This window comes from Hippoglossus stenolepis, chromosome 12, assembly GCF_022539355.2.
Source record: "Hippoglossus stenolepis isolate QCI-W04-F060 chromosome 12, HSTE1.2, whole genome shotgun sequence".
Lineage (NCBI taxonomy): Eukaryota > Metazoa > Chordata > Actinopteri > Pleuronectiformes > Pleuronectidae > Hippoglossus > Hippoglossus stenolepis.
Genome location: NC_061494.1, coordinates 17,219,920 through 17,230,147, shown reverse-complemented (window position 1 = coordinate 17,230,147; position 10,228 = coordinate 17,219,920). Strand labels below are relative to the sequence as shown.

Sequence of the window (10,228 nt, the reverse complement as noted above, 5' to 3'; positions counted from 1 at the left end):
CACCTCAACACAACATAACATGATAAAATGCAATAAACAATATAGCTGTAGTGGTTTTTATATGATATACATTATTTAATTTATAATATTAAAAGGAAATATTGTCATTAACATGTGTAGCAGTGACAGGGCGAACACGGGCTCTAACATAGGTTATAGGCCTTTGACCAATACGGTTATTTGATTCTAACTTTGGTCTAATACTGTATAAAGTTAAGATAGAAAAGTGACAGTGACAGTAAATTACCTTACATTACATGTCATTTAGCTGATGCTTTTATCCAAAGCAACTTTATTAGTCTTGCACTATTTATAAATATGTCTTATTCTATTATCTGTATAGTTTTATATTTGCTGTGATCATTTTTTATTTTCATGCTTGTATTTTTCTATATTTATACATTTGTCTGTACATATTGACTAGAGAGAGAAGCCTCTTACAATTTCAAATGAGCCTTCATGAGATATCGAACACCTCCGGCTTTAAATGTCTGAGATGTACTTTACAGGTGATGGCGGTCAAGAGGAGCTGTGTAAGTGAAAACATGATCAGGGAGACTAAGAACACTCTCATATAAAGTGAGCAGAGAGGGTAAACAAATATATGAGGAAGGTTTATCTGACACAGTGGTGGTGTTTCTCTGGTCCACTCTGTGTTGATGTACAAAAAATAGGAAGGATCTACATTGAAGACATCAGAAGTAAAAGTCAACATCTGGAGTCTGCAAAGGAACATCTGGAAGGGACAGAGAAGTTGTTTGGCCACAATCAGCAGAGGTGTGTTTGGAGAAACAACAACGAAACAATACAAATTGAATCAGAATGAGGTGATCAGAAAGCGTAAAAAGCATTATGATATAATATAAACATTATATATACAAATATATTTATTCTCAGGGAGAACTTGACCTTTCTTTCTTCTGTATTAAAGACTGAATCGAGCAACAGCACACCGACCTCTAGAGGGCGCAGCAGCGTTCTCTCCTCTGTTCCAGTCCAGTGACTCTTCTTCGTTGGTGCTCTTGCCATGTTTGCGGAAGCTCGGTGACAGCAGCTAACTGGAGGCTTGTCGTCTTCTTCTCCTTCTCTGTGGTTGTGTGTGTGTGTGTGTGTGTGTGTGTGTTTCTGATCCAAACATGAATCTCCCGAAGGGCCCAGACTCTCTGTGCTTCGACAAAGATGTTTTTATGAAGGTGAGAATCTGTTAACGTTTCGTTTTGTTGACGCACTGACCGGAGCTGCTGCTGTTACACTAGCTAGCATTAAGCTAAGTTGAACTGGTGGTGGTTGGTCTTACTTAAACCTCTCTTGAAGGTTTGTCCATGTAAGAAACGTTTAATCCTTAATGACAGACACGGCTGTTGCTATTAATGATGAACTGCAACCTCACTGTGTATGAATTATAGTTAAAATCTTAATGTAAAAGGTCCTACTTGGTCTGTTTGGTCTGTCACTTTGAGGCTATGTATATTTTTAGTGTTTATTTACTGGTACTGTGCGTGTCTGTCCATGTCCACAGTGGATGTTATTGTATGTAACCTCCTGGTCCGTTGTCTCCGTGTCTTCTGTGTTTGCAGGATGACTTTGACGTGGACCAGTTTGTGGCGGAGTGTCGGAAGCAGGTCCAGCTGGAGGAGATGAGGGAGGACCTGGAGCTTTACTACAAGCTGCTGAAAACAGCCATGGTGGAGCTCATCAACAAGGACTACGCCGACTTTGTCAACCTCTCCACCAACCTGGTCAGTTGTCGTTAGTGTCGCCTTGTATCGACCACTGTGGCTGTAGTTTATGAGCTTTATGCAACAATAATCAACAGGAGACAGAAATCAGTGTGAGATAGATGGTCTTATTTTGTCAAAAAGCTATATCAATGAATAATTATAGTCAAATAATACTATATAGTAATAAATAATAGATAATCATTATTAAACTATTAATCAGTTCTCCAAAAATGCATAATACACGACACAGCTTTAATTTTTAAAGGTTAGTGTCAGTGTAGACTGTTTCTAATCTCAGATGTCTGCTCCCTTGTCTCAGGTGGGGATGGACAAAGCCCTCAATCAGCTCTCTGTGCCGTTGGGACAGTTACGAGAAGAGATCATGGTATGTGTTCTGATTAAGTTAAATACTTTCACTGATTCCTGACACTGAGGCTTTATGCACGTTCCTGGATTTGGTCTGTTGCAGAGTCTGCGCTCCTGTGTGAGTGAAGTGATTCAAGCTATCGACAACCAGCTGTCCAAACAGGAGGATCTGCAGAAGAAAAAGGTTTGGCTCATCACCTCCCTGTCTGACTTTATTATTCTGTCAAATTTTGGATATATGTTGTTTCAACAAGGTTATTCAAAATTTCAGTAAATAATTGTCTGCCTTGTGGTAAAATTTTACTTTCATTAATTATTACAATCCATCAGGTCTATGTGTTGAGGCTAATTCAGGTGGTGCGTTCAGTGGAGAAGATTGAGAAGATCCTCCACTCGCAGACCTCCAAGGAATCCAGCTCTCTGGAAACCAGCAGGTGGGGAACTGGAATGTGATCAAACCCACTGGCTTGACTCAATAAATGACCACCAATGGACACATTGAATTAGCTAGAAAAGATCCTAGTTCTAAATTTGCATATCTATCTTTTGTTGGAGCTGTGGTGTGGAAGACATTATATATGTTTTGTTATCTTGTGGAATGTTTGAACTTTTGAACAAAAATCCAGAGTGTTGATAGAAATTATGTCAAAACCACCAGCATAACCATTTGTGTGTGACTTCATGTCCGTCTGTCTGTGTTCAGTCCTTTGTTAGCAGGTCAGATCCTGGAGAGGATAGCTACAGAATTCAACCAGCTACAATTCCATGCTGTACAGAGCAAAGGCATGCCCCTGCTGGACAAAGTTAGACCTGTAAGTGTTAGTGGGTCAATCGGTCGGACGGTTGATGAATCAATTCCCAGTTAGTGAAACCGTTTTTCTGTCTGGCTGCTCTTCTTTTAATCCACCAGCCCAGTAATTGTTTGGCAGAGATAACCAGCTTCTGTGCAATCATTGAAAACAACATCACTGCACTGACTCTACAGAATTAATCTCCAATATATTTGATACTAGCACACTGATGCACGATTCACTTGCTTTATGTGTTCACTAGAATATACAAGCCTACTTGTGATCATCACCTTTTAACAGTGTAAGTGATGGAGTGTCCTTCTCTGTCAGCGTATCGCAGGGATCACCTCCATGCTGCAGCAGTCCCTTGAGGGCCTGCTGATCGAGGGTCTTCAGACATCCAATGTGGACATAGTGCGTCACTGCCTGAGGACGTATGCCACCATAGACAAGACCCGAGATGCTGAGGCACTGGTGGGACAGGTGCTCGTCAAACCATACATGGATCAGGTACACAGTCCACACATGCTGGGGAATTTCAAATACTTCTTTGCTTTTAATGTGATGTATTTAAGTTAATGGATCATGTATCTATCTTAAAAAACTAGATGCCTAAACTAAGAGGCCTCTTTAGTTCATAATTATGATAGAAGGAGATTGTGCTATGTAAATACTGAGCTAGTTCAATTGAATGTCAGAAAAATCCTGCTTATCCTGCTTTAACAAACTTTATCGATCATCAACTGAAGATCTCATCTCTCTCCTCTTCTTTAAGGTGATAGTAGAAGAGGTGGTGAAGTCTAGTCCGAATGGCCTCCAGTTGATGTACACCAGACTGCTGGAGTTTGTTCCTCATCACTGTAGACTGTTAAGAGAGGTGACTGGAGGAGGCAGATCCAGGTATTCATGTTATCATGGAGGCAAATTCATTGAAATAGTTCGGAGCCCCCCCCATTTTTAAATCTTGTTCCCACAAAATAATAACTTGTGAGATAAATAAGTTGCGCACACAGACTTAATATCTGCGTAGTAACAACACTAAGATTCGTATTATGATAACACACTGTAAAATTGTAAGTAAAAATCAAGTAGTTTTTAATCATGCTTTGAAATCCTCTTAAATATTTTTTTTAAGCTGTTGAATGCACTTTGATAATTATTCATTTAGTTTTATTGATACATTCATGCAATTATCAGGCATAAGATCTGAACATTTCTGTCATTATCACCAGACCTTTTTTTTTTTTAAGTAACAACTATTCACCTTTCAGTGTAGAACTGTGTTTTATGTTTTTAATGTGCAGATGTTTTCTTTCTCCTCAGTGACAAAGCCGACACCGTGCCAGGTTATGATTTCATGGTGAACTCGGTTTGGCCGGAGATAATCAAAGGGGTCGAGGAGAGGTTGTCCTACCTCTTCAACCCTGGAAACCCTGACATATTCTATGAGGTACAGCCACAGTGACACAGTGGGTGTGTGTATGCATTCAAGTTGTGTAGTTTCACCTCTGTGTTTGTGTGTTTACTATGGACTCTGTCTTCTTTTCCAGCGCTACAGTGCGAGCATGGAGTTTGTGCGGAGGTTTGAGCGTCAGTGCAGCTCGCAGGCCAGTGTGAAGAGACTGAGAGTTCATCCCTCCTACACCAGTTTCCACAACAAATGGAACCTTCCTGTCTACTTTCAGCTACGGTACACATCGCCTCAATACAATCTGTACACATCAACCTATTTCTTGGCCAAGTACTGGTGTGGTTGCTAGACAACTGGTGGAAACTCCAGGAAGTTACTGTGGCCGGCAGAGAAACTGTTCCACACATAACTTCCTGTTATAGCGCGATGAATCATTTTTACAGCAGGTTCATTCTTTAGCAGTAGAATAGATGATTTGTTACCTTTGGATGACCCAGACCAGCTGTTTTCCTGTATTTTCACTTTTTATGCTGAAAGAAACTCATCATTGCTGTAGACCTGTATTTATTTTTAGAAATGAGAGTGGTATCGGTCTTTTCATCTCTGCAGCAAAACAAATAAGCTCATTTCTCAAAATGTCAGACTGTTCCTTCAAGATATTTTGGTTTAGAATGAGACTCGTACTAGAGTTAGATACACAAAACCCTTAGATTACAGCATTTTTACTTTCATGCAGTGAAGAATAGGTGTTCAATCTGTTATAGTTAGACCCCTCATCCTAAATGAATATGGTCAGACGTGGGTGAGGATGTAATTTCTGCACAGTAAGCATTTTGAAGAATTGACTAGAATTGCTTGATGACTTAAGAGACGAGCTTTGATTAAATTGCAGCCTGTCAGCAGTTTTTTTAGGGGAAAGAGAGAAGTTGGCAAATGTTTAACAAAGACCATTTTCATAGGAATCTGGAACATTATCATTAGAAGCAAAGGTACATTTAGGATGTGTATCTCCATCTTAGTAAACATTTCCCGTAAACGTGACACTGGACCTTGACTTAATGGGCATTGATCTTTGTGAACAAAGTATAAACAGTTGTCGAATGTTTTTCAGCCTCCTCCCTCTCCCACAAACACACTGTACACTGTAAAGTACTCGATACACAGATTGATCATTGCACCTCAAGACAAAGATTTGGCTGCTGTGTCCTCATTTCACAACAGAGGCCTGGACAGTTCAAAGAAACGGTTTTGTTTCACGTCATGAGCATGTGGACATCAGAGCTTATGCAAGAAATAAACTGACAACACATTGATTATTTTGTGCTTCCCCTCTCTGTGTGTCTCTCTTTGTTTTTACAGGTACAAGGAAATAGCAGGGAGTCTGGAGATCGCCATCAGTGATGGACTCGAGGCAGCACCAGGTAGGACATTATTTTCTGCCATTAACACCAGTGTGGACCTAACTCACAGTAACTGTGTGTCTGTGTCTTGTGCATGTCCAGCTGGCAGTGCTTACCACCTGCAGGTGTCTGAGGTGTTGTGGTCCTGTCTAACGAGATGTTGGTCTGACAAGGTCTACCTGTCACTACTGGCCCATCGCTTCTGGAAGCTCACGCTGCAGCTCTACTCTCGATACGCCAAGTTTCTCCATGAGGTGATCTTAAATGAACGGCAGGACGACGACAAAGATTTCATTTAAAGACTTGTTTTAAAAGCAGGAGTGTCAACAAAGCAGAATGCAAACAATTCATTTTGTTGCACTTTGTCCTCACCTGTGTTTGTGTCTGGACAGGTGTTGACGAAGATTCCAGCCCCTGAGGTGACTAAAGAACCAGCCAGGCCTCTGCCCAGCTCAGCGTCCTCCACCTCCAGCCGAACCTCGATGGAAGATGGCGGCAGTGAGAGTGGGAGTCCTGCATCTCTGTCCACCAAACAGCTGGTCTACATTGCTGCTGACATCCAAAAGCTTCAGGAGCAGGTGCGCACACACACCAGGGGTCCAGAGTCCAACAAAACATTTTCCTTGGTCGCACCGGTGCTCCTCACATTTACCTGGCGTGTCTCTTTATATGATAGTGTCGCTCCTTCATCTCATCTCCTCTGCAGAGTTTACACTCACACACACAGGTCTGGGGTACTGGTGCAACCAATGTAAAAAGTTAGTCTGGAGCCCTGCACATAAACTTTTATATCAGTGACAGACAATTCTTTATTGTTTTATTTAATGCTTTAAATTCATTCTCCAGTTTCCACTTGATTGTTTCTAAACTGACAGTTTGGTTCGTCTTCTCTTAGATCTCAGAGTTGTCAGAAATGGTCCGACAGCGTTTAGAAGCAATTGGATTCAAAAACTTTGCGGTTGTGGAAGGTAAGCTGCCCATTCAGATGCCTATAAAACTCATTTTTAGAGCCTGACTGAAAATATCTGCTGATATGAGCCTTTCACAGACATATTGGTATCTGCCTTTATATTTGCTGATATGTGCCGATATGAAATCTTTTATTTTACAGAATAAACAGTGCAGAAAAGATGTACATTGATGTTAAAATTTTAGTTTAATAAAAAGATTTAACAACGACATTGTTGTTTGTTGTTCGGAATCATTGACAATTTCTTATATTATTATAATATCGGCATAACCCCCCGAACATCCATATTGTTCGGGCTCTAATCATTTTAGTTTTTCATTTTAGCGTTGCCGTTTTTGCCAGAATCTTTTCTGATTTTGTTTCTGTAAGTTTTCCGGAATTATGTGTCAGTACAAAAGCTGCTGCAGATTTAATCTGATATAATGCATGCTATGGAGACACACGGTCAATGTAAATATAAATGTAATTGTCCATATTACAATACTCCTCCAGCTCATGTGTAGCTCAGTCTGTCAGTGTACTTCCTTGCATTTACTGTTGCTCTCTTCTATAACAGATGCTCTGGCGGACTCCAAGGTTTCCCTGTCAAGTAGCGCTCCCACTCTGAACGCCAGGATGACCCAGCATCTGACTGAGCGCTCCTGCCGCTTCCTAAAGAGCGCGTCTGAGGTTCCACGACTTTACCGCAGGACCAACAAGGTCAGCGAAGATGCAAACACGCACACGCACGTTTCTCCTCTTTTCTCCCGTCATAAAACATCCCTCGGAGCAATGGAGCAAATATTTGTCTGATCAAAACCAAACCTGGAAGGCTAATGCACTTTGAATTGTGTTGTGACATTTGAAAAGCAGTGACTGGTAAGATTATGAGGAAACCTGGAGGGATAATGCTTGTTGATACATGAATGACATTCAAACAAATGCCACTGGAATAATTTACTGTTGTCGGCTCTAAGCTTGAGCCTGTTAAAGAACTAAATGCACCTTGAATCTATCACTACCTCTGTTTATAAATACAATTGCCTTGCCTAAATGGTTTTTCAGTTTAGAGGCTGAGCTCAATTTGAAGAGATTTCTTGTATATGAAGATCATTAGAGTTTCAGAAATCAATGCAATCATCCAGCTTCATAATGGATCTTTGAAATGGCAAAAAACTCCCTATGCTCATTCATAGTATGCTTGTCTGCCCCCCAGTGGCCAGACGTTTTTGTAGCTGAGAACTTGTTGTGATACATTACTGTGGATTTATTTTAACTGTAAATAACTTTTCATCAAGGATAACAACATCATATTAGATGTATATTAGATTAAAATGACTGACGTCTGCACAGCTCTATTTTAAGAAAATGTAGCCTACAACATTTTCTTTTGATGCAAGATGCAAGTTTCAACTAACACACGTCCTTGAAATATTGAATTCTATACAAACATATTTTTTATGACTTCCTCCCTGTGTAGGATCTGCCGGTGCGTGCGTCAGCTTACATGGACAACGCCTTACGTCCGTTACATCAGTTGCTGATGGATTCGACAGGGCTGGTCACCCCCTCTACTGCACAAGAATGGCTGCGAGTTGCACTTTGTGAGTGCACACAGAGGTAACTTTAAACACTCAAACAAACCTTGAGGTAGTTCTTATATTGACAAATTTAAAATACTGACCAAAGTGGGGATGTAAATATATACAGCATGTGCTCATCCTTTAAGTGTAACTCAGCTTATCCAGATGGGGAACCCTCTCTCACCAATGACACTTTCCACGGTCCAGGTACTATGAGACCATCTCAGAGGTGCTGAGCTCAGTGAGAAAGATGGAGGAGAGTTTGAAGAGACTTAAGCAAGCGAGAAAGGGTGCGACCGCAGCTGCGGCGGCGGGAGCAAATGGTGGACCGACAGACGACAGCAAGATCCGTCTTCAGCTGGCGTTGGACGTGGAATACCTGGGAGAGCAGGTGAGGGCTGTTTGACAAGTACACAAACGCATTCATCATCCATGCAGACACGTACTTAAATATGAAACTTCTGAAGCTATAAACGTTGCTGGTTACATTGCTTTGTTCTGTCGTTCGTCTCAGATCCAGAAGATGGGTCTTCAGCCAAGTGACATCTCCATGTTTTCCAGCCTGATGGACCTTGTGAAGGAGGCGCGAGAGCTTGCTGAACAGAACCAGTAAAACGTTGATTCCACAATAACTGGAACCCATGAACCTGCTGCACTTATCCCTGCGTTTTTGTGAAGACACTTGTCCCTGTCCAGACCAAAGTCATGGGCTAGTTAATGATGGCCATACCACGAAGAATGTAGGATGATCTGAGAAAAACATCTCTATTTAATGCAGAATTCAGAGCATTTTACTTCAGCATTAGTTCAGCTGTAAATGACTGTGTGAAACTGCTGCTGTCTGGATCATCATGGCTTCTGCTGCAGGTTTGTGAATACGAAGGACGGCACCATGCTGAGTCCATGAAAGAGATTCCCAAAATGACTGATGTCGGTGGAGGAGGAGGAGGAGGAGGAGGAGGAGGGGTGAAGATGCACTACTCGACAGAGATTACTTTTTCTGATTTGGTCAGAAAGCTCTAAAGAGAGAATCAAACACTATTGGTCTAAATTCTGCTACTTGGTGAAGGATTAATCTCCAATAAAGAAGTGTTTTAGTTGTATGGAGGTTGTATAGTATGATACGTTTAACATAATGAACTCTGGGGGGAAAGAAGGAGAGAACTTTGGATACAGTGATGAATCTCTGTGTTTTTAATACAAAGGTTGTAAGTGAACTACAAGTGGTTGTGAATCACTCATTCCAAAGCCCTGATGGTTATAATTCTGTACACGTCAACAAGATGTTCTTACCAAGGAGGTTCAATTTGTTTGTTTGTCAGTGCAATTAAGCAAAAGCTACTGAATGAATTTCCATGAATCCTGGGAAAAGGATTTGTAACTTAGGCCACCTTTACATTTTAGTGCTGATCTGGATCAGGGAGCGAATCCAGGAATTATTTTCATGACTTTTATTTAACATCACAAGATTTTGGCCTTTTTGACATTTTCACCTAATTTCTCAGGGAATAATTAATGGATGTTGATTTTAAAATTCTGGCATATTTAGGTAACTTATGCGTGTGTGTAATCTGATGCAGCTTTACTGAATTTAAAGGGGACTGTTGGGCCTTTGCTCTACAACCAAGGAGCTTGTGTTTTTATTAGTGTTTCTTTGTCTGTTATTTAGCAAGATTATGTCAAAACTAGTCGACAGATTACCATGAAACTTGGTTGAACGATGCGGTATGGATCTGGGAAGAACCCTTTAAAATTTGAAGAGGATCTACATGAGGGAGCAGATCCAGGAATATGAACCTCTGCTGATTTCACTGAAACCAATGCTACAGATTCATAAACCACAACCACATCTGACCTGAATTTAAACCATGTTGTTATGAAAACTCATTCAGGTTGAATGACCTGTAGTGCAGCATTACTCGCTGACCTGCTTGCATGTGATGGATGTTGAGACTCATTTAAAACAGTTCAGTCTGAAACCCTGATTAAAAAACAATGACAGATCAA

The 10,228-nt window shown here is 40.8% G+C and overlaps 1 protein-coding gene across 1 annotated transcript; it reads left to right on the top strand.

The window, feature by feature from the left end:
* Positions 1–1,017: 1,017 nt before the first annotated feature.
* Positions 1,018–10,228, top strand: cog2 (component of oligomeric golgi complex 2). The gene is made up of 18 exons (XM_035172417.2): positions 1,018–1,193; positions 1,578–1,739; positions 2,041–2,106; positions 2,191–2,271; positions 2,418–2,521; positions 2,791–2,899; positions 3,209–3,388; positions 3,654–3,778; positions 4,202–4,328; positions 4,429–4,568; positions 5,649–5,710; positions 5,792–5,943; positions 6,082–6,267; positions 6,585–6,657; positions 7,216–7,358; positions 8,119–8,258; positions 8,429–8,612; positions 8,736–10,228. Exons 1-18 carry the CDS (start codon positions 1,137–1,139, stop codon positions 8,832–8,834), a joined length of 2,190 nt encoding a protein of 729 aa, XP_035028308.1. The 5' UTR covers positions 1,018–1,136; the 3' UTR covers positions 8,835–10,228.

Coding starts and splice junctions, on each gene's coding strand:
- cog2 (XM_035172417.2), top strand. CDS start 1,137: ATGAATCTCCCGAAGGGCCCAGACTCTCTGTGCTTCGACAAAGATGTT. Junction 1,194..1,577: donor ACAAAGATGTTTTTATGAAG/GTGAGAATCTGT, acceptor CTGTGTTTGCAG/GATGACTTTGACGTGGACCA. Junction 2,107..2,190: donor AGTTACGAGAAGAGATCATG/GTATGTGTTCTG, acceptor GGTCTGTTGCAG/AGTCTGCGCTCCTGTGTGAG.